The sequence below is a fragment of the Heteronotia binoei genome, chromosome 16 (assembly GCF_032191835.1).
Source record: "Heteronotia binoei isolate CCM8104 ecotype False Entrance Well chromosome 16, APGP_CSIRO_Hbin_v1, whole genome shotgun sequence".
Classification (NCBI taxonomy): Eukaryota; Metazoa; Chordata; class Lepidosauria; order Squamata; family Gekkonidae; genus Heteronotia; species Heteronotia binoei.
Genome location: NC_083238.1, coordinates 30,743,859 through 30,767,747, shown reverse-complemented (window position 1 = coordinate 30,767,747; position 23,889 = coordinate 30,743,859). Strand labels below are relative to the sequence as shown.

Genomic DNA, 23,889 nt, shown 5'->3' with positions numbered 1-23,889 from the left:
AGCATAGGAATACATCATACTAAGATATTTAGCACTGGTTCACCCGTGGTGTAGTAGTTAGTGTCAAAGCAGGATCTGAGAGATCCAGCTTGGAATCCCCATTGCCATGGAAGCTTGCTGGGTGACCAAGGGCCAGTCACATAGACCCAGCCTTGCCTACCTCACAGGGCTGTTGTGAGAATAAAATAGAGGACAGTGTAAGCAATGGGGAGAAAAGTGAGCTAGGTTAGTAGATGTTAATGATTGAAGTTAATAAGTAACAAGTTAATAAAGTATCAAACAATATAAAATAATGGCACACTCCTGCTCCGTATAAGAGGTATTACAAGATTTTGACTAAAAACTTGACCCATTTAACTTGCAATACTAGTTAACTGGAAAGCAAACACAATCCAAAAGGATGTCAAATTGAAGCACTTTGGGAAGGGAAAGTATTGCACTGATACATCTTAACTCTACCAGTATTTTATTTCTTCCATGATTCTAAAATCTATTCCCCCCCCCCCCAAACTACTACCAACCCCTTAAGCAGACCATATTGCCATATTCCCATGTTCTAAACATATCTTGTACAATCTGTATGAAGAATAAAATTTATAGCTACTGTCAGGGCTTTTTTTTCTGAGGAAAAAAAGGTGCTGGAACTCTAAAGAGAGAAATGAAAGAGAAACACATAGGTGCCCCTCATAAACTTAAAAAAAAAAATTATTTCCACTAAGAAGTTCTGGAACTCCTTTCTGCTGCATTCCTCCAGAAAAAAAGCCCCGGATACTGTAGTCATAAAATACCCTGATCTGGATAGCCCAATCTCATAAGATCTTGACAGCTAAGAAGGGTTGACCCTGGTTAGTATTTGAATGGGAGACCTCCAAGTAATACCTGGGTTGCTACACAGAGCCAGGCAATGGCAAAGACCACCTCTGAATGTCTCATTCCTTGAAAACTCTACAGGGTTGTCATAAATCAGCTGTGACTTTACAGGAAATCTCCCCAGTCATAAGATTCTATCCCATAGGTAACATAAACCATACAACTAATATCTACTCAGTTATTAATTAATCCCAGAAAACATTCCTGCAGAACCCACAGAATCACTGTATCTCCCCAGTGGCGTTTTTTGTGAACATCTGAATCTAAATGCATGCTCAGACGTTAGATCTGACACAGCAGTTGTTTAAATTGTGCCACAATTGCTTCTAGAAAGTCTTTGCTTCAAGCAAAATACGAATTTAGCTTCATATTTAAAGTTTTATCAAATACTTGAATTAAAATTTAAAAATTAAACAGTCACACATATCTATTTCAATGGGAAGCTTCTACTAGAACTCCAAACCTACGAAGATCCCCTTCAGCATATCAGACGAACTTGCTTTCAAATGTGCATCAGAATGGAAAAATTCATTTTGTCACAGTTTTTAAAACTCAGCTTGTTTTGTTCACTTTGTTAGAAATTCTGGGACAGTGTCCCCCATTATAGATTATTAAATTTCTAATTGTTTTCACATTTTACACAAATGTACAAGGACCTCTTCTACTAGTGTGTTTTATACTTTTAGCAAATATTCAGCGCAACTTCTTTTGTAACATTTAGAAAATAGAAACACAATTGACAACGAAAGAACTTTGGCATCAGGATAAGGGGTCTGTAGAAGGTCTCCTTTTTCTCTCTTCCATCCTCTCCTATTTAAAACTGGGTAAACAATAAAGAACAATTAAAAAATGGACCAGTGTAGATGAGATCAAGAAGATACAGGAAACCGGTGAGAAAGTCTTGCGTCATGTCTTTTTTCTACCATAGAACATATAGGCAGCTAAACTTTAGTGTGGATCAACTTAAAATTAACCACTTCAGCATAGTTTAAAATGCTTTACCATAGTTGAATTAGTTCCCATGACATGGAAGCAAGTCTTCTTGACTTTTAAAATGTACACATTCTCTATGTAAGGTACTGATACAATTTGCAGCTGCTTCCCATTTTGGTGCAAGACCCTGCTAGAAATCTTGATCCGTCGACTTCATTTACCCGGCAAAAACATTTTATCAACTTGTGATACAACTGATAAATTGATGGCACAATTCCCATCTTATGTTGACAGTTACAACCTTGCTAAGTAAAAGGAGTAACCCCAAAATAACAAAGCCAAGAAATTAATCTCCACTCGCCATCAACAATGTGGGAAATTCAGTAAACTTTGCATTGCTATGAAAAAGCTGAGAAACCGAACACGAGATGAGATTTGTTGTTTAAACTATCAGGGTGCTCACCAAACAAAGAAGAGAGTTGTTTGGTCAGGCAAGGAAACACTTTAAAAAAGTGGACACCCCCCCCCTTCAGATGGAGGGGTGTTTTGTAAAGCCTTCAAGAAAGAAGAAAAGATCAAATGAAAACTGACTCAGTGGGATCTTCCTGTTATGACCCCAGTGTTAATGTATTTATTTTCCCGCTGCAATTGAAGGTCCGCTTTACAGAAACATCTCATGCTGGAGCCAAAGACAAAAAGAGAGACAGCGTTCTTAAAAATTCAAACAAGGCTATTAAATAAGCTGTACACAAAAAGGTGAACGGTTTTCCCTGGAGAAAGACAAAATTGCAATATTAATGACAACAGTAAGGAGAGAAACCAGACCCTCCACAACCAAAGAATACTGTCATTTTTATTTAATACAGTAACCTAGCCCGTCTGTCGGTCCAAGCAATCCCTGTGAACCTCCTGCATTGTAGCTCTCATCCTTTGGGGAATCCTGATGTAAGGAGTCCATTCCAGAGCCAAAAAAGAGGGGGTACCCTTGTCCCCAAGCTCCACACTGGGCCCATCTTCCACATCTGTTCTGAGGTCCAAACTTCAAAAAAGACTAGAGTTTTGAACACTTAACTTGTATATTTGAAGAAGCATCATCTTCTCCTATAGAAAAGAGGTCCAAAGGCTTGATCTCCTAAGATGCAAATGCATACAAAACCCCCAAAGGGGGGGGGGGGTTTTCCTGGATGTCTTTACGTTGGATCTGTTCAAAGGGGGCCCTCCACCTGCCCCAGGGAGAGATATCCTGTCCACCGTAAGACCGCCCCCATGTGCCAGGTTCCTTCCAGTGGTGCCCTAAGCAGAAATTCCACTGCTCCCCCTGGTAGTTTGTGCTTGCAATGCTTGTGTTTCCCAGGCCAAGGATGGGGTACCAGGAAGCCCTCCTTTCCGCCCGGATTCCAGAGCTGCCATGCCGAGGATGCAAACCAATCCTAGGGAGGGGAGGCCGCTGGAGGAGGGCGCCCGGAGGTCACAGGTCCCGCGTCTCCTCCCTTTTGACGGCGCAGGCGTGGGGGGCCCCGGCGGCCTTGAGCCTCTTGTTCTGGTGGGTCTTGACGTGCTTGGCCAGGTGGTCGCTGCGCATGAAGCGCTTGCCGCACTCGCCGCAGCCGAAGCGCTTCTCGCCGGTGTGAGTCCGCAGGTGCCGCTGGAGCTCGTCGGAGCGGGTGAAGCTCTTGCCGCAGAAGAGCCAGTTGCAGACGAAGGGCCGCTCGCCCGTGTGCCAGCGCAGGTGCGCCTTGAGGTGCGACGTCTTGCCGTACACCTTGCCGCAGCCGGGCAGGTGGCACACGTGCTGCTTCTTCTTGCCCGGCTCCGGGGCTGCGTCGGGCCCGCCGCCGGCCGCCGCCTGGCAATTGGGGCAGCGGCACCGGCGGCACCTCCTGGCCGCGGCCGCCAGGGGCGCCTTGGGGTGGAGCAGGGCGGCCAGCTGCGTCTGGTACTGGGCCAGCTCGGAGGGCGCCAAGACCAGGCCGCGTTGCAGGCCGCTTGGCGGGAAGCGGTGTGCGCAGGCGCCCGGCGCCGCCTGCTGGATGCTCCACCAGGGCAGGTCGTCGGGCGCCGGCGTGGCGGGGGAGAGCTGGCGGCTGCAGGGCTGGGGCGCGGGCGGCGGGGGCAGCAGGTTGGAGTAGGGCGGCGGCAGGGCAGCCGCTTGGGCGGCGTAGGGCACGTAGGGCGGCGGCGGGCAGCCGGAGGGCAGCGGCGGCGGCAGCATCTTGACGGGTGAGAACTCGTACGGGTAGGACGGGTCTGCCGGCGGCGTCAGCGGCAGCTCGTGGCCGGCCCCGAAGGAGGGCTGCGGGGTGAGCCCCAGGGGCGGCGGTGGCGCGCCGGGCGAGTGCGCCGGCATCTCGCTGCTCCACGGGTGGAAGATCCTGGAGGGTGAGCCCAGGCTCGGCTCGTAGGAAACCTGCAGGAAGTCCGACGGCGCGCCCGGCTGCCCGATCCGGCTGCAGGTGGCGGCCAACAGAGCCAGCGGCGAGTGCTTGGCCAAGTCCGGGGAGGCGCTCGGCGTGCGATCCTGCAGCGGGCGGGAGGGAAAAGGGACTGCTGGTGAGACCCTCGCCTGGGCCGCCTTCCCGGCTCGCCTGCTCCCCTCCCCGCCCATTTGTCCCCCCCCCCCTCCGCCCGAAAAGTTGACTTAGTCACAAAGCACCAGTTGCTGAGCACGTGGGCGGGGAAGTTCCCCTAAAAGAGGCGCCTGCGTCTGCCCAGGCAGAGATGTGCTCCGAGCCAGTATCTCCCACTCTCCGGCCTCCGCAGCGTGCCACAAGCAGCCCCGGTAGCCTCGCCTTCCCGAATCCCGTGCCAAGCTCTCCCGTGATCTGCAGACAAGTCGCCGATCCTCCCCCCCCCCCCCCCCCACGCCTTTCCGGAATTGTTCCGATGAACTTGGAACAGCACTTTGGAGATGGTGGCTCTAGCTGGGGGAGGGAATCGCATCCTTGCAGAGCAGGGAAATTTGGATCTGGAGGAGCGCGTCGGGGGCCACGGCATTTTACACAGACGCGCTTCTTTCCAGGCTAGAAGCCACTTAGAAAGCCTTTCGGAAAGTTCATTTTAGGACACAAGTCTGTCCGTAACAATTCAGTACTTGACTGTGCTGTGCCCTTCCCCAATTTCCTCCCCAGCTCACGCGGCGCGCACGCCTGGGGACTTGAGCACCCTGCTAGGGCGATCTTGCCCCCCAAGTCGACCGCCTCCCCAACTCTGAGCCACTTACGACCCAGGCCCCGTCGACTTTCCCACCCCACTGCCGGAGCTGAACTGGCCACTGACCTGAAGAAACGCCTGCAAAGAATCGTTCCGGAGGATGGCCACCGCGGCCATGGCTACCGCGTCCGGAGGGAGAGGAGGCCGCCGGGGTAATGCCGCGGCATGGAGTCGCTGCCGGGAAGGAAGCCGAGAAACTGCCCGATTTACTTTTTCTGCCGCTTCCCCCCCCCCTCCCACCTTTGCGCCCCCCTCCGCTCCTCACCGCCTCCTTCCCCAGCCCGGGCGCAGCGCGATCTCGGCGGACTGTCTGGCTACGCCAAGGATCACCTCCAAGAATTTGATAAGGACTTTGCTGGGCCGCCAGCCAGTCAGAGGGAAGATTTACGGCTTTGAAGTTTGCCGCTGCCCAATCATCAAAGAATAGCGGCTCTTTCAGAAGCGAAAGCAAATCCTTTGAATCCACAAAGCTCCTATGGTGTGTTTGTTGGTCTGGATAAAAGACCTGATTATTAGGGGGGGGGATGGGAGGGGAGGAGATAAAGGCGGGACAATTAATGAAGTAATCACTATGTGGGAAATGTATATACACAAATAATTGGATTTTCTTGATCAAAGGGTCCCTTACCGCCTGGAGACCCTGGCGCTCGATGCTCAAGATCTTGCCTTTTCGCCCCACCTCCTCTTTATTCCCTTCCTTACAAAAAATAAAAAATATATTGCGGTTGAAGATTTCCAGAACTGTAAAGTGACTTCCAGTAATATCATCATCTGCGTTCCTTGTTTCAATGGGTGGCACTCCACAGTAATATAAACCCTCACTCAAGTGCGTGCCTAACTCCCAATCAAAACTGCATAAGTTTTTACAGTTAGTGTCTTGAGATTTTTTTTGAAGCCAGAGAGAATTCCTAGCAAGGTATCTTTCACAAACTGCTACCAAAGGCTTATTCTGTAAACGCCCCCCCCCCCCTCGTTTGTGCCTTGTGCTTGGGAGTTCAAGCCAGAGAAGTGCTTTGATCTGCTACAAACAGCAGGATTCTCCCCCTCAGCCCCCCACCCCATGCCTGAAGTGCAGAATCAGAAGTGGCTGGGGTTTTAAGAAACATGGCTGTGGATCCCCCCCCCCCCAATTGAATACCTTGAAAGGAACTATTATTTTAAAAACATCATAGAAATGCTTTCCAACCCTACATAAGAAGCTTTCTCAAAGAAGGGAAGAGTTTGGAAAGTTCAGCTTTCAGTGGAAATGCTTCCTCGATCAGGAAATCATCAGCTTTAAAGGATTATTTATGAACCTGCTCCTTTCAGCCCTCCGGAACACAAATTTGGAACCTGATCTTAAGCATCAGCCGCAAGACTCCCCCCTCCCCCCCCAGGTGAGCAGTGGCCCTGACTTCCAGGTAAATGTCTTTAGGCGGGCGGTCTTGTTCTTAAACCAGGGCCACTTTCAGCTGCTGAGAGTCTTTCCAAAAAAATGAAGTTTGGGAGCTGAGTGGGACACAGGCGCTCTGCATAGGTGCCACTTTCAAGCAGCGATGCTCCTTTCCGGAAGCAGCTTTTACAAAGACTTGTACTGCGATCCCACACACTAATACGCTTTCAATCCACTCTCGGTGCGCTTTCCAACTGGATTTTGGCAGTTTGCAGTAAAATCCAGTTGGAAAGTGAGTTGAAAATGGATCGAAAGTATTATTTAGTGTGTGCGACTGCAAGAGTTCAGAATGGCACTTCTTTTGCCCCAGGCATTCTGGTGTCCTTAAAAAATTGTACTTCTTCCTACCCAGTCATTCAAGATAAATAAACAGGAAGCGCATCAGCGCCGACACTGCAGGGTGAATTTCTGGCCGGCTTCCATCTAGAGGCCGAAGAGCTGCTTCTAAGGGCGCCTGCGATTCGACTGCTGGTGCGCTTGGGCAAGAGTTTAGCACTTGATTCTCCCAACTTTTGTATCCATTTGGAGTTTGGGCAGGCTCCAAAGGCGGGGGAGGGGGGGAGGAAGGGGGCTTCCCAGTAGTATTTCGGGAAGGAGGGTGGTCGAGGCGGCCGCGCTCTTCCCCGCGCGAGCTGACGTTTCTGTAACTTTTCCCCAGGTAACCTGAGCCGCCCAGTGTCGGTCGCCTTCCCATTGTATCCACCGTTGCCACTGAAGCCTTCTTAAACGCCCGGCACAGAGAGATCTTTATCTGGCTTCCCTATGCAAATAATCCGTGGCCTCTCAAAGGCTTCCGAAGGGGTTGGAGGGCCTCGAAACAGATCGGCCCCTTTGAGGGGATTAGAGGGCCAAGTCCTCTCCCACGGCTCCATATGGAGTCTCGGGGAGGAGGAAAGGCCACCCCGCCGGGCCCCCCAGGCCTCTAAAGCCGACGCACACCCACACTTAGGGGGAAAGGAGAGAGAGAAGGAAAGGAAGAGGCCTGCCTTCGCTTCAGGCCTTCTAACTGGTCGATCCCGTGAAGACCCAGGCAGAAAAGGCCATCGATCGATCCCAGATCAGGCTCTTGACAAGCTGGACAAAGATTTTCAGCCCCCCCACCCCCACATCATCATAGTTTGAGAGACTCTCGGACGCGTCTTGTAGACCTCCCATCTAATGATGTGCGAGTTGGTACATTTTTACGCGTGCGCTTAAGAAAATACGGACACTGCTGTGAAACCCAAACATGCCTCGTCCGCCCACCCCATTCAGTTTCTCTCTAGATCTTTGGGTATTTATTTGTGCTCCGCTTTCCTCCACAACGGAGACCCAAAGCGGCTTCCATGGTTCTCTATTTTATCCTCCCAACCCTGAGATTTAAGCCGAACACTCTTGAATCGCCACAGCGCACTGACGAAACTAAAACCCGGCCTTGGAGGCTCAAGAGATGCCACCTCCCTAAGTGGACTTGGGCGAAGTTGAGCTGGGCGCCTCTCAGCAGCAAGGCCGCTCCGCCCACCCCTTCCCCCAAGTAATCCTAACTCTCAAATTCCACCCCAGCGCTGGATTGCCCACCAGGAGGCTTTTGCCCCTCAGCTGAAGTTGGCAGAGGAGTTGGCCGGTCTTTGCTGGAGTGCTCTCAGCCTGGGCCGCAGTTCTCCGGTCAGAGGGGGCCCTCCTGAGCTGCGTGGAACTGCAGGGTGGTCGCGGAGAGACAGTCAGAGAACTTCTAAAGACAGGGAAGGCCTGATTTCGCGGATTTGGCGAAAGATACGAACTTCCCCTGTTCAGCGAGGGCGGAGAACACGAGATCGCCTCCTCTCCAAGCCATAACCTCTGCGCTTCTTCTCAGGGGCGCTGAGAAAAAGCATCCTGCCAATACAAACTAGGCAAGAGGGAACTGTACATCCCTTGGTTGGTGGGGATAGGGGCAGAGGTGACCTGGAAATGAGGTTCATGCAATTATCCCAGTGGAGGGCTGGAAATGTCTTTGCTTTCTGTGGGACTTCAGTTCCAGGGAGAGTATTGAGGAACAAGTTTTACACTTAGATCCTGAGCTTTTTTTTTTTTAAAGTCCCATTGGTGGCATGAGGTGAGTAAGATTTGCATAGTCTCTGATTTCCCGGGTGACTTCGCACGCAAGCACTTCACTGCCAAACTTCCTTTGCAATCCTATACATACTGACCTGGAAGTAAGTGGGACTTCCTTCTGCATATACACTTGTTGTTGTTCAGTCGCACAGTCGAGTCCGACTCTTTACGACACCGTGGACAAAGTCACGCCAGGCCCTCCTGTCTTCCACCATCCTCCAAAGTCTGCTCAAATGTGTGTTTGTTACATCAGTAACGCTGTCCAGCCATCTCATCTTCTGTCATCCCCTTTTTCTTTTGCCTTCTGTCTTTCCTAACATCAGGATCTTCTCCAGGGAGTGCTCCCTTCTCATTTGGTGGCCAAAGTATTTGAGCTTCAGCATCTGGTCTTCCAGGAAACAGTCTGGGTTGATTTCCCTTAGGACTGACTGATTCGATCTTCTTGCAGTCCAAGGGACTCTCAAGATTCTCTTCCAGCACCACAGCTCAAAAGCATCTATTCTTCTGCGCTTGGCCTTCTTTATGGTCCAACTCTCACAGCCATACATTACTACTGAGAATACCATCACTTTGACTATACAGACTTTTGTTGGCAGGGTGATGTCTCTACTTACAGAACTTACAGAATTGAATTTTAAACCACTTGCAATGGATCTTTTTCTGTCCCTGAAAATGGCTCCAAGGAAAGTTTGGAGAAAAACATTTATAACAGTGGGATTGAATGCAAAATAAGTGCACACAGATCTGAACTGGAACCACGTATGATACTGTTATTGAGATAGAAAGTGGAGGAGACAGATTCTGATTTTGGACCCTGTCCATTGGGCAGGAGATGCCAACTTCAGGAAGACAATTATTTGCTATCTCTTAAATTAGTGTTGGGAGAAAAATAGGTTCATTCCAGAATCCAGAAATGGATCTTTTAGTGCCTTGTATCAAAGAGTTGCTTTGCATGTTTTTAAAGCAATGAACACATTAGAAGTTCAAAGTGTCTTTATTTCACAAATTTGTTTTTATTTATTAGTAGATACACAGGTAAGTCAAGGCCAGAAATCAATCCAAACATGATACGAAAAAAGGGAACAAGATACCAAAGAGCTTTAAAAAAACATTAAAAAGAAAGATCCAGAGAAGCATTAACTCAACCAAAGCAGAGTCTGGACAGCTATATCCAGAGGAGATTAGGAGTCACCTGAGGCTCATGACATCTCAGGAGAGGTCAGCAGCTGCAGAAGAGAAGGCCCTGGAGGGTCTGTCCCTCTTCCAATTTGGCCCCACAGAGGCAAAACCATGTGTAGAAACTCCAGCGGGAGCAGAGCAGATGAGAGCAGCAAGGTGGAGTCAGGACTCGGGGCCAGATCTGCCTGGCCAGAAGCAGGTTGGAGAAGCAAGAACTGGGGTGGAGGTGGGTGCAGATTCCATCCTGTGATGGCAAAGCTCTCTTCCCTATGCAGGACTTCTCACTTCTTTCCACCCCCACCTTTTCCCATATCCAACAGAAAAGAGAAACAGAGGTAACCTGAGGTGGGAGGCAGGGGAAGAGAATGCAAAGAAATGGTTAATTTTTCCTTGGGTGGAGACAGAACACCAGCCAGAGAAGGTGGCAGAGCAAGAAAAATAACAGTCGCTACTGCCAAGCTGTACCTAAGGCTAAGAGAAGGCTTATTTAACTGCAGCACCCAGGTGAAAGAAGAAAAAGGGGCTGTAGGAGGGGGCACTCAGCCACCAAAAGGACTGTGTGTGTAAAATACCATCACAGTCTCAGCTGACTTACAGCGACCCCAGCAAGGGGGCTTTCAAGGCGAGACAGAAGCAGAGGTGGCTTGTCATCACCTGCCTCTGCAAAGTCTTCCTTGGTGGCCTCCCTGCTTAGCTTCCCAGATCTGGCGAGACTGGATTATGCCACGCTGCCTTCCCTCCCAACCTGCTATTTAGTACATTTTAAAAAGAAAATCCCTTCTCCAAGGAGCTCAGGGAGGTGCTCTGCTTGTTGTCTGCTCCATTTTATAGCCACAACAACCCCACGAAGCAGGCTGGGCTGAGAATGACTAGCCCAGGGATGTCAAATTCATTTACTATGAGGGCCGAATCTGACATAAATGTGACCTTGTTGGGCTGGGCCATTTAAAATTAGGTAGCAGAGATATAAACTTTATAAAGAACACAGACAAACACAATTAAAGATTTAAAACAACAACAACGTAAAACATGCTTAAAACATTAGCACTCGTTGGTCTTAGAAGTGTTTTCTTTGTATTTCTCCGATGGGATCCAGGGAACTGGGCAAAGAAAGCTCTGGCTCTTTCCTCCCTTCTCCAGGGGACTAGGCAGGGGAAGAGCCTCAGATAACAGAAGGAAGAGAGGCTTGTCTCAGTAGCTCTGCTGTGCGATTGAGAGAGCCTGACAAAGCAAGCTCTGCTTCCCCCTCCTTCCTCCCCAAGGGAGGAGCCTCAGCCAGTTGACAAATTGGAGACTGCTCTGTAGCTCCTGTGCAATTGAGCAAGCCTGGCAAAGCAAGCTGTTATGCAGAAGGAAGCAAGAAAGAGGGAGAAGGAAGCAGATGACAACCAGTTGCTTGAGGGCCTGATAGAAGCCCTCTGGGGGCTCGATTTGGCCCCTTGGAAGTATGTTTGACACCCCCGAACTAGCCCAAGGTCAAGCAAGCTTTGTGGTGGTGGTAGGGATTTGAGCCTGGGTCTCTTAGATCCTTCAGTCATAGAGTCTATATCATGAGGAAAAATCCTTTATGTTTAGTTTTCAAAATATCAGAAATAGATTGTATCGTGGAAAGATCTAGTTGACCCAGGTTCAATTTTTTTCTGAATTTTTAAATTTAAATTTGTTTTTAATTGTTTCACCACCTGATGGAACCCACCCTGAGCCTGCTTCGTGGGACATGTCAAACAAAACAAATTAATAAATAATAAAATAAATAAATGCAAACCCCCACCCCCCCACACACCTCATGAAGCTTACATGATGACTATGATGGAACAGGGAGGGGCAAAGTACAACTTTATTCAGAGACCTGGGATTGTGCCTAAACAATCCCAGTTAGCCTTGCAGATACACTAATCAGCAGTAATATACAGTTCTGCTGACTTCTCTGCAGCCCTATAAAAATTCAGGCTGTAGATCCTAAGGCATCACCCCTAGCTCTTGGGACCATTCAGCCTCCCCATTTCCTGAACAAATCTGCTTGGATATTCCATTCTGAATTCAACTCCCATCAATAGGACTGACTTTCAAGAAAAGAGCTGAGAATTACCAGGCAAGGCAGAGTGATACAATCTACACATTCCCAGACAAATTAAGGCCATCTTGCCCAACACTCTTCCTTTGTTTGCTTAACATCCAGATGACAGCGGAGTTCCAAAGAATGTGAACAACTGTCTGCACAATACTCTGTGAAGTTTCAGTCTGTCCTAGTATTACCCAGACTGTAGAGTCTGGTTGATGGTCATGGACTGATACGGCTATGGGCATGGGGGGCGGTGGGGCGGGGAGGGAGAGGCTCAGTACATGCATTTAGATAAGACAGTCCTGTTCTAATTAGTCAGGAGAAATTGCTACATGCCGCACGCAGCAATGCCAAATAATGGTCAGGAAAGTACCTGGTGTAGCTCTGTCTCCAAAGATGAGTAGGCGTGTTCTACAGACAATAAGTCTTAAGATGGAGCAGAGGAATGGGGCAGACTGATTATGCAATCCTATGCAGAGGTACAATTGAGGAACTGCATAGGATTGCACCACTAGAATGTGTTTGGTGGAAATAATAATAATAATAATAATAAAAACAAGATGTCACCCCAGCCTCTTGGGACAGAGATCATTGCTTTGCATTTGAAAACTGATAAAGCCAGCAGTGGTTTAGCTCAATCTCCTGCACTGATCAGAACTTCTGGATTGCCTATAAAACAGCAGGGTTTTTTTAAAAATAAAAAGTGGGAGTTCTTATGCTGGTAGATATTAATTTTAGCTGTACAATACCCTTGCTTTCTGAACCTGATTTCTCCAAGAGGCCTCATGGATCATAGAGTTGGATGTATAAGTGTTGGAGTGTGATCTGTAAAGGGCTCAGATCTTTACCTTCTTCCTTTGTGTGGGGTGAGGCATGTGGTGGCCTGGTTCAATGGTGATTCCTCATTTCTGAGGAGGAGTAGAAAAGAGGCTGAGGGTATAATCCAGAAAAAGCTACTTCTGATTTCACTGGGACAAGATAATTCCACAACTGAGGCTGTGATCCTCTACACATTTATTGGTGAGTAAATCCCAATAAACTCAATGAAACTGATTTATGTGCAAACACACAAATGATTGTGCTGCACTTCTGACTTTGTTCTATATTTTGCCCCAGTGTGCCCTGAATGTGTGAAATACATTAAAAATATTATGAGTTTCAGAACAGAGATAAGGTGTGACACATTTCCAATGTAATTAATCTTAACAAAATAAGATACGATGTTGACTAAATTGGGCATGTGTCCAACCCCCCCCCCCAAGCTAAAAAGTTGAAGCTAAAATAAGACCCTGTGGCCTAAAAACATCAGAATTTTGCTGACAACACAGTTAAACTGATTCTGATTGGATCGACTTCGTTATGAGTTTCCCAAAAAGATTCAGAATTGTTAATGAGAAAAGAGTGTTCTGTTATGAATAGGAAATACATTGCTGAAATGTATTGCTGACCTGGATAGCTAGCCTGATCTCATCAGGTATCAGAAGCTAAGCCCTGCCTAGTATTTGGATGGGAGAACTCCAATGGAGACCAGGGTTGCTCTCCAGAATGGCAACCCCCCTCTGTTTATCTCTTGCCTTGAAAATCCTATAATCCATAAATCAGCTGTGACTTGACAAAACAGCAAGGAAGCTTTAGTAATGGTAACTTTTCCCTGGTTCCTCTTTTCTTCTTGAGCAGTTTTCTCTCCTCCTTCCACCAGCATTTTTTTTTTTTTGCAAGCATTTTCATGGTATACACACAGAGTAAAAGGTAAAGGTAGTCCCCTGTGCAAACACCAGTTGTTTCCGACTCTGGGATGACGTCACATCATGACATTTTCGTGGCAGACTTTTTACCGGGTGGTTTGTGTAGATGACTGGGGAAGGCAATGGCAAACCACCCCATAAAAAGTCTGCTGTGAAAACATTGTGAAAGCAGCGTCACCCCAGAGTCGGAAACGACTGGTGCTTGTACAGGGGACCTTTCCTTTCCTTGCCATTGCCTTCCCCAGTCATCTACACTTTACCCCTAGCAAGCTGGGTACTCATTTTACTGACCTTGGAAGGATGGAAGGCTGAGTCAACCTTGAGCTGGCTACTCGAACCCAGCTTCTGCCAGGATCGAACTCAGGTCTTGAGCAGAGCTTGGACTGCAGTACTGCAGCTTAGCACTCTGCGTCATAGGACTCCTAATAAGCACAGAGTAGCCAGTTGCTATTCAGTGTTGCATAGCTGCTGGTGCTAGTTAAGGACAGCAAAACAGCATGGATTTGCCTAAAATGCAAATCACTTTAAAGTTAGCATTCTCATTACCACTTCAAACATTTGTAACACAGCGATACTCACCTTGTCAACAAATGGAGCATTTTAGAAGGAATTTGCATAGGATATGTTTTGAAATAAAATTGCATAGATGATTAATTCTTTGGGGATAGAGAGGAAGCTGCCTGAATTCTGACTTTCCCAAAGGTGCTACATAATGCTAGGACATCCAAGAATGCAACTAATTGGTTTGGGGGGGGTGTGCTCAGAAAATGTTTTCACCCTTATCCATATATTAGTAGAAGGCATCATGTTGCATCTGTGTATAAGTAACAGCAGGGCCTTTTTGTAGAAAAAGCCCAGCAGGAACTTATTTGCATATTAGGCCACAACCCCTGATATCACCATTGTTTCACAGAACCTTTTTGTAGAAAAAGCTTGGCAGGAATTCATTTGCATATTAGGCCACACCCCCTGACATCACCATTGTTTCACTTAACTAATATTGTAATAAAATGTCTCTGATGGATACTGAGTCAAGAAATAAATCGATGGTGCAGTCTCATTTGGAGTACTGTGTGCAGTTCTGGTCGCCGCACCTCAAAAAGGATATTATAGCATTGGAGAAAGTTCAGAAAAGGGCAACTAAAATGATTAAAGGGCTGGAACACCTTCCCTATGAAGAAAGGTTGAAACGCTTAGGGCTCTTTAGCTTGGAGAAACGTCGACTGAGGGGTGACATGATAGAAGTTTACAAGATAATGCATGGGATGGAGAAAGTAGAGAAAGAAGTACTTTTCTCCCTTTCTCACAATACAAGAACTCGTGGGCATTCGATGAAATTGCTGAGCAGACAGGTTAAAACGGATAAAAGGAAGTACTTCTTCACCCAAAGGGTGATTAACATGTGGAATTCACTGCCACAGGAGGTGGTGGCGTCCACAAGCATAGCCACCTTCAAGAAGGGGTTAGATAAAAATATGGAGCAGAGGTCCATCAGTGGCTATTAGCCACAGTGTGTGTGTGTGTGTATATATATATATATACATATATATTTGGCCGCTGTGTGACACAGAATGTTGGACTGGATGGGCCATTGGCCTGATCTAACATGGCTTCTCTTATGTTCTTATGTTCTTAATAAGGATCAGTTTATTATCAGCACATTCATTATGTGACATTAAACAATGATGTTAACGGATATGCATCATAATTATATGTCAATCTTCCTCTGTAAGTGCCAGATGACATAAACAGGACTATCCCATTTAATTCTCACAACAACCCTGTGTATTAGGTTAGGCTAACACTAGTTTGGATCCTGATGAAAATCTCCAGACAGAAGGTATTTCCATCAGCAGAGTGATTTCTCGCATTCTACTCCATCTTTTGTAGCCCCAAATGCTTCTTGGAATGCCCAGGGACAGAATGAGGTAGAAGGTGGAGTCTGCACTGTTGGGGCAGGGACCAGCTAAAACCCATCCAAAAGATGTCCTCATTGAGCCATGTACTATCTAAGACCACCAAGCATGCGTTGTGACTAAGCAGGGATTTAAACCAGTCTGACATTTTATCTATGATGCCACACTGGCTCTTTGTGTTTGCTTTTCTATACCTTTCAGGATGTTCACCACATTTGTCACAGACGCAGCACTGTACTGTAGAGGCCAACTACAGCATAAGTTTTACTGGTTTCACAGAAACCGAGCAACTCAGAAAATAAGCTGGTTTGGGGTATCTGTATATCCATCACCTTTTTATCTAACCTTTTTCCCAAGAACACCTTATGATTCTTCATTTTATCCTTAAACCAACCCTGTAAGGTAGGTTAGACTGAGAACAAAATGACTAGTCCAAGATCACCCTATTTGTTTCATGGCAATGTGTGGGGATTTTGAGTTTCTCACAAAACCCAAAGTCTCTAACCGCTACACCACAGAGATTCTTTATTTTAACACTTGAATTTAGCCACAGTGTGTGTGTGTATAAACATTTTTTTGGCCACTGTGTGACACAGAGTATTGGATTGGATGGGCCATTGGCTTGATCCAACATGGTTTCTCTTATGTTCTTATGAACTGAAAAGTTATTTTGTCAGTTGTCATTAACTTGGTTTCACTTTGAAGAAAAAACACGCATCTACACTCGAGAAACAACACCTCCAATAAGAACAGTATCTCATTTCTAAATCAGAAGATGTGGGAAAGGTGTTTATCATAAACTGACATAAACATTCTAGCTTTATTTCATGAACTCCTTTGGTACAGCCCTAGAGTCTTCCACTTTACATTTTACTTCACTTTCCATAGAATTATCGTATCTCACAACAGCAGTGATGAGCCAGCTTTCCATCTCAACCTTCTGACAGACTGGCTTACCTCCTACTGGGGAGATCTATTCTCTCTCTTAATTTATAGCCACACTGGGCAAGCCACCTTTTAACTGGCTTGGTATTTTATGGCCCTCACAGAGGCTCTGATCAGAGTGTCTGTAAAAATTAGCCACTTCCTCTGTCTCTGCCATTCTCTTGGTAGGGTGCCTCAGCTGTCAGGAATCTCAAACAAACCTCCAGCAGCCCCCTTTCTGACATATGGCTTCTTTATGTAGAACGTTATTTTATTACTTACTGTGGATTTCTTAACTTTCTCCATGAGTTTCTTCCCTCTTCTTTTTTCTGTGAGGAAATTCTTTTTGGCACCTATCCAGAGAACCTTAGGTTGTGCCAAAGCCCTACTAAAATCAACGAGGTCAAGATAAATTGATCTCAAAAGGATTTTAAGCTGGGCTAACTTTGTCTGGATTGGAGCTTCACCACACTGCTGAACATATGAAGCTGCCTTATACTGAATCAGACCCTCAGTCCATCAAAGTCAATATTGTCTACTCAGACCGGCTCTCCAGGGTCTCAAGCTGAGGTTTTTCATGTCTACATGCCTGGACCCTTTTTAGTTGAAGATACAGATGCTCTACCACTGAACCACCGTCCCTCCCCTAAGCCACCGTCCCTCCCCTGTTGGCAAACGTGAGCACTGGGATGTCCATCCTGGGAAGTCACTCTAGCAACTTAGGTCCTCAATTCTGCCTGTTTGTGCAAACCTAACCCCTTCCTTTCTCTTAACCAGTACCTTGCATGGGCCAAGAAACCTTTCTCATCAAATCAATACAGTGAGAACTACCTCAGCTTCATTTTAAAAGCTAATCGCACCACCTCAAAAAAGAGGATGCTGTACTGTTTCCTTCATACTTAAGAGACGGATGGAGTGTGATAGCAAGGTCTCAGTTACAGTAAGCATTCCAAAGTTAAGAAGGATATATCTGCCCATCAACCTCTGATTTTGAAATTTTATTTCCTTCACTATGCCCCCCAATTAAATCCAAACAAGTGGTGACCATATAAATTGTTTGTTATTCCAGTTTGGTCCTTGCATCTGTTAAATGCCTTTATTATGCCATATGCTAATTTGCTGCTCACCCTCTATCTATATGTAAGGACTGGGAACTTCCATTTTAATGTATCTGAAGAAGTATGTGTGCACATGGAAGCCTATACCTTGAAAAACGCTTTGCTGGTCTTAAAGGTGTCACTAGACTTGAACTTTGTTCTCCATTTTAAAAGCAAGCTTAAGTAAAATGTTTGGGTTGTCTGTCCACAACCTACAAGGCTCAGGTTTCAGAGGGCAGATGAATTTATAGGGCCATAATTTAAAAGTCCTGACCCAGGCTCTAATAAATCTGACCCTTTGATTGGAAGGGACTTTGAGATGGAGACAGCAAGAAACTTTCTTCACGGTTAATCAGTTCTAAGCCAGAGGGCGACTGAACTACAACAGAAGAGGGGACTGGAAGAATTTTCAACATTGCACACAGAATGAGGGGAAGGCAAGCATCACCCAAACCTTTAAATTCTGTTGTTTAACTCACAACTAGAAAACAGAGCATGTCCTTCTAGAAAGCAGAGCACGTCCTATCTCTATAATAACATTATCCTTGGCACTGGAAAACAGAATAAAAACTAGTTCAGATATAAAATAAAAACTAGTTCAGATAGTCTATACAGGAAGTCCCTATGATGACTGTTACTTTAAACACAGGCAGGGCCAGCTCTGCCGCTAGGCACTTGCCTAGGGCACTGGCCTTCTCGGGGCACCAAACTGGGCGCCCCCACATGACTTGGCGAGGCAGCTGCCCAGGGGCTGCCTCTCTGAGTGCCCCAATGCTGCTTGGGAGTCTCCTGAGAAACGCAGGTGACTTTCTCCCTGCTTTTGCACCCCAAGGGAGTCCACTGAAAGAGGGATCGGGCTGCCACTGCAGCGTGAAGCTAGATAAGGGGGTTTAAACTTTAAAGCCCTTCTCTGGGGTCACTCCACAGAGGCAACCTGATCCCTCAATTTTCTCCTATGAGTTCATAGGATAAAATGGACTCCATTGTGTCCTATGAGCCCACGGGATAGAATGGGGTGGGAGGGAGGGCAAGTAGCTAGTTTTGCCTAGGGCACCAAAAGGTCTAGGGCCAGCCCTGCACACAGGTTGTTTGAGCCAGTTTGGATGCTCTGGGAAAGTGTTCTTTTCCCCCCGTTGCATCCAAAGGGTTGATGGGAGAGGAAGAGCCCTGGGAAAGGATCTGATACCCAGCCTGCCTCAGCCCTGCAACCTCAAAGGAGGGAAAGACATGCCCAGCCAAGGAGGCTGGGCAGAGTGAGGCTGGATGGGCCATCCCTCACTGGGAGAGGTGGGGCAGCCCCATCCCATCCTTTGCCAAGAGAGGTGAGGCCAAGTACACCAGCCCCATCCCATCCCTCACCAGGCAGGATGGACCAATCCCATCCCTTCTCGAGTGAAGTGAGGCCTGGTGGGGTGGCAGCTCTAAGAGCTTCTGCCCTTCAAAAGAGGGAGAAGTTGATTCCATCCCCTTCCTCTGAGACACAGCCTCATGTCACTGGTCCTGGGAAACAGAGAGCTCTGTCATCATGTTAGCCCGATGGGTGTGAAAGGGCCTTGCCCTCTATCCTTAGAAAATGCTCATGGGAAGCCTGGAGTATCCTTGCAGACTCCCATGGGGTCCCCCAGGCCCACTTCGAGAAATGCTGGCCTAAATCCAGGGGTTTGAATTCTAGCAGGAGATCCTTTGCATATTAGGCCACACACCCCTGATGTAACCAACCCTCCAAGAGCTTACAAGGCTCTTTTTTGTAAGCTCTTGGAGGACTGGTTACATCTGGGGTGTGGCCCGATATGCAAAGGTGCTCCTGCTAGAATTCCACCCCTGTTTAAATCCATTTTCAAAGTTCATGGATGGACATAGTCATTCTTGAGTTCAGATCTATTGTCTTTTGAAGCATGCATGCACACGAAAGCTTACATTCTGAATAAAACTTTATTGGTCTTAAAGATGCTACTGGACTCCAACTTTGTTCTAATACTTGAGTTCAGTTTTGTACTATCAGCTGATTCATGGTGTTGGACTGTACCGCTTCTCACTATGGGTGGAGGATTGCGTCCCTCAGCTGCACGCTTCGAAATCTGCACATTTGTTTATTTACTTTATATAAGTCCTGCTTTTCTTCCAAATGAACGAAGCAGGAGTCAAGTTGCATCTTTAAGACCAACCAGGTTTTATTCAGAATGTAAGCTTTTGTATGCTCTCTAAGCACACTTCATCAGATGAGGAGATCAGACCACGAAAGCTTGCGTTCTGAATAAAACTTGGTTTGTCTTAAAGGTGCACTTGACTCCTGCTTTGTTCAACTGCTTCAGACCAGCACAGCTGCCCACTTGGATTTTTTCTCCCAAGTGGTTTATATGGCTCTTCTCTCCTCCATTTTATCCTCACAAAAACAAATAGACTCCAAAGTCTGACAGTGTGGGACTGGTCCAAGGTCACCCACTGAGTTTCCATGGCATGAGTTGGGATTCAAACCTGGCTTTACCCAGAGCCTAGTCTGACACTTTAACTACCACACCATACTGACAACTATATCAAGAAGACTTTACCCTGACATGCTATTTTTGTACAGGCAGGGGGATTTTCTGTCTGTGCATGAGGAGCATTCAAACATGCCATCTCTCTCCTGCCATCTGAAGTGGGCTGCCACTCATGCACATGGCTCTAATAACCACTACTCTGAATGGATTCATTATCTATTGGCTGTATCACACAACCAGTATTGTTCACCCCTCCCCAAAGCAAAGACCTGGAGGTCGTGATTCATACAGGTTATGCCATTAAAGGGCCAGATGAATTGCATCCAAGGGTTCTAAAAGAGCTTGCGGATGTAATTTCTGAGCCTCTGGCTACTATTTTTGAGAATTCTTGGAGAACAGGAGAGGTGCCGGAAGATTGGAGGCAGGCAAATGTCCCCGTCTTCAAGAAGGGGAAAAAAGATGATCTGGGTAACTACTGACCCGTCAGTTTGACGTCTATACCTGGAAAAGTTTTAGAACAAATAATCAAACAGTCAGTCCTGGAACATTTAGAAAGAATGGATGTGATAACTAAAAGTCAGCATGGTTTTCTCAAGAACAAGTCATGTCAGACTAACCTGATCTCTTTTTTTAAGAAAATGACCACCTTGCTGGATCAGGGGAATGCTCTAGACATGGTTTATCTTGATTTCAGTAAAGCTTTTGATAAGGTTCCACATACTATCCTTGTTGACAAGTTGATAAAATGTGGTTTGGATCCTATTACCGTTAGGTGGATCTGTTTCTGGTTGACAGATTGCACCGAAAGAGTGCTTGTGAATGGTTCCTCAACCTCTTGGAGAGGAGTGACAAGCGGAGTGTCTCAAGGATCTGTCCTGGGACCTGTTTTGTTCAACATTTTTATCAATTATTTGGATGAAGGAATAGAGGAAATGCTTATTAACTTTGCAGATGATACGAAATTGGGAGCAGTTGCAGAAGACAGAAACAGGATATAGGATGACCTTGACAGGCTGGAAAACTGGGCTAAAACCAATAAAATTTAAAAACCAATGAATTTTAACAGGGATAAATGTAAAGTTCTGCATTTAGGTAGGAAAAATCCAATGCATAGTTATATGATGGGTGAGACTTGTCTTAACAGTAGTAAAAGGATCTAGGAATCTTAGTGGATCATCAGCTGAACATGAGTCAACAGTGTAATGTGGTGGCTAAAAAGGGAAATGCAATTTTGGGCTGTATCAACAGAAGTATAGTGTCCAAATCACGTGATGTGATGGTATCACTTTACTCTGCTCTGGTAAGAGCTCACCTGGAGTATTGTGTTCAGTTTTGGGCACCACATTTTAAGAAGGATATAGACAAGCTGGAACGGGTCCAGAGGAGGGTGACGAAGATGGTGAGGGGTCTGGAGACCAAGTCCTATGAGGAAAGGTTGAAGGAGTTGGGGATGTTTAGCCTGGAGAGGAGGCGGCTGTGAAGTGATATAATCACCATTTTCAAGTACTTGAAGGGCTGTCATATAGAGGATGGTGTGGAATTGTTTTCTGTGGCCCCAGAAGGTAGGACCAGAACCAATGGGTTGAAATTAAATCAAAAGAGTTTCCGGCTCAACATTAGGAAGAACTTCCTGACCGTTAGAGCGATTCCTCAGTGGAACAGGCTTCCTCGGGAGGTGTTGGGCTCTCCTTCCTTGGAGTTTTTAAAAGAGAGGCTAGATGGCCATCTGACAGCGATGAAGATCCTGTGAATTTAGGGGGAGGTGTTTGTGAGTTTCCTGCATTGTGCAGGGGGTTGGACTAGATGACCCTAGAGGTCCCTTCCAACTCTATGATTCTATGAAAGGTTATTGGAATTGGATTTGTACAGACCAAAGCAGCACTGAAGCTGGTGACACTGAGGCTCCTAGAATGGTGGTTGACTATGTATATTCCAAAACAGTCAAACATTTTAAGATTCCGTTAAGATTTTTCTTTTCTTTCCATTTGCATGGCTACACAGCTATCATTATGGAGCAAGTAAATAAATCACTTCTGAGTAGGAAAAGGCAGCCATGCCATCATGTGCAATTAATTTACCTCACTTTTCTTCCCAATGGGAATCCAAAGTACCTTACATTCTTCTCCTTTCCTTCGCTTTAGCCAGCAACCACCCTGTGAGTTAGGTTAGGCTAAGAGTATGTGACTGGCCCAAGATAGATTCAGGCAGGGGAGCATGCTTCTAGGACAGAGTGGAGATTTGAATATGGGCCTAACTTTAAATGCCAAAATCGAAGATGGCTGCAAGGTCATTTCGGAGCTGACCACCTGAAACATGCACCTGCACTAACACCATCTGGAGCACCTGAATGTAGTTTGCAATGGAAGAAGATTAAGGAGCTTGCCTGGTACTCTGATATATTGTTGTTATATAGTACCTGTTATGTCTTAATGTTTTTATAATGGTTCTGTTTTAAATTGCTGTTGAGCCTGTGAGCCGCTCTGAGCCTGCTTTGGCAGGGAAGGTGGGATATGAATTGAAATAAATAAATGAATAACTGCTACATCACTCATGCTATGTCTAACCACTTCACTCCATGTCTAACCAGTGGAAGACCATGCCCAGTTATGGCTTCTCACCATGGGTACTTGTGGTTGAAACAGCCATTGATGTGTTCCTCACATGCAAAGCTTTTTTTATATAGGAGAAACTGCTTTGCATATTAGGCCACACACCCCTGATGTAGCCAGTCCTCCTGGACCTTACAGTAGGCCTTGTCCTAAGAGCCCTGTAAGCTCTTGGAGGATTGACTACATCAGGGGAGTTTGACCTAATATGAAAAGAGGCCCTGCTACAAAAAAAGCCCTGCTCACATGTGACTATTCTTGCACAGATACGAAGGAAGGAGGCATGATATTGCATTTATTTATTTAATGATTCAAACATTTATATCCTGCCAATTTCCTCAGACTCAAGGCAGCTAGGCTACAGTAATCCACTTTGGACTACTGGGGAGACAAATGAGGGTACATATAAATAAATAAAGTGTAGGAAACGCAACATTTGTGGCCTATAGCAGGAATAGTCAGCCTGTAAAACCTGAGAGTTCTGATATACACACATTGCTCATACTGGTGAGGGCTGTACCATTTATTTCAGCGCAGAGGACAGATGCATGAGCCCAGAAAACTGCATGCATCAGAGCTCCCGTGCTTGTAAGAAATATAAGAGCTAGGGCAATGATCTATATATCTCTAGTGAAATATAAATATTCTGGTTCTACCAGCTTTCATCTCAGTGGCACATCAGGAGATGCAGTTATCTTCTTTTTTTTTTACTAGTTTGGAAAAAAAAATTATCAACACATTTTAGAGTGATCTGACTGTGTCTCAATCTTGAGGCAATTTGTTATTAAAAAATGCAAACCGCTTTGTGCAATAGGGTAAAACCCACAGGGAGATAATTCATTCCTGGTGGGAACTGTGGTTCACCACCAAGCAGAACAAACTCGAGTTGGGGAAAAGCTTTTTATACCTACCCGCCATCGCAAGTTCTAACACTGAGTGCTGGAATCATGCACCTTAAATTCATCTGCAGGAGCTATCACACAAAGGTACCTGGTAAAATCAGTTCAACAAACTGTGTATGCTGTAGTGAAGCATAACACAATAAATAAACCACAAAAGAGGCATGCAGAAGCAGTTTGGCACAAGCTTATAAATGTTGTCACTTGGATGGCAATATATCAACATAGCGCCATAAAAATCCAGGCTAGGTGTTCTCAAGAAGCCCATGGCTAAATTAGGTTTCCTGATGACTACAAGCAGCCCTCTGCTCACCACCCTCAAGTTATAGGTAGCCACAGGAGTAAAGCTTGCTGTCATTTACTTTCGGGAAGGAATGGGGCCTGGACCTTCTACTCCCTCCACTATGTGGCCTTTCAATGAAAAATAGAAAATAGTAACAAACTTAAACATACTAATTGTCAC

General features: G+C 46.2%; 2 protein-coding genes across 2 annotated transcripts in view; both read right to left on the bottom strand.

Moving 5' to 3' along the window:
• Positions 1-2,405: 2,405 nt before the first annotated feature.
• SP5 (Sp5 transcription factor) lies at positions 2,406-5,260 on the bottom strand. Its single transcript, XM_060257322.1, has 2 exons — positions 5,080-5,260; positions 2,406-4,321 (listed from the first exon to the last, which is right to left on the bottom strand). The coding sequence occupies exons 1-2, from the start codon at positions 5,128-5,130 to the stop codon at positions 3,272-3,274; spliced, it is 1,101 nt and encodes a 366-aa protein (XP_060113305.1). The 5' UTR covers positions 5,131-5,260; the 3' UTR covers positions 2,406-3,271.
• Positions 5,261-9,496: 4,236 nt separating this feature from the next.
• MYO3B (myosin IIIB) overlaps positions 9,497-23,889 on the bottom strand; it is a 411,089-nt gene continuing 396,696 nt past the window's right edge. Inside the window, exon 35 of the mRNA XM_060257443.1 lies at positions 9,497-10,037. The gene's annotated coding sequence lies outside the window, so the exon portion shown is untranslated. The remainder of the gene's footprint in view (positions 10,038-23,889) is intronic.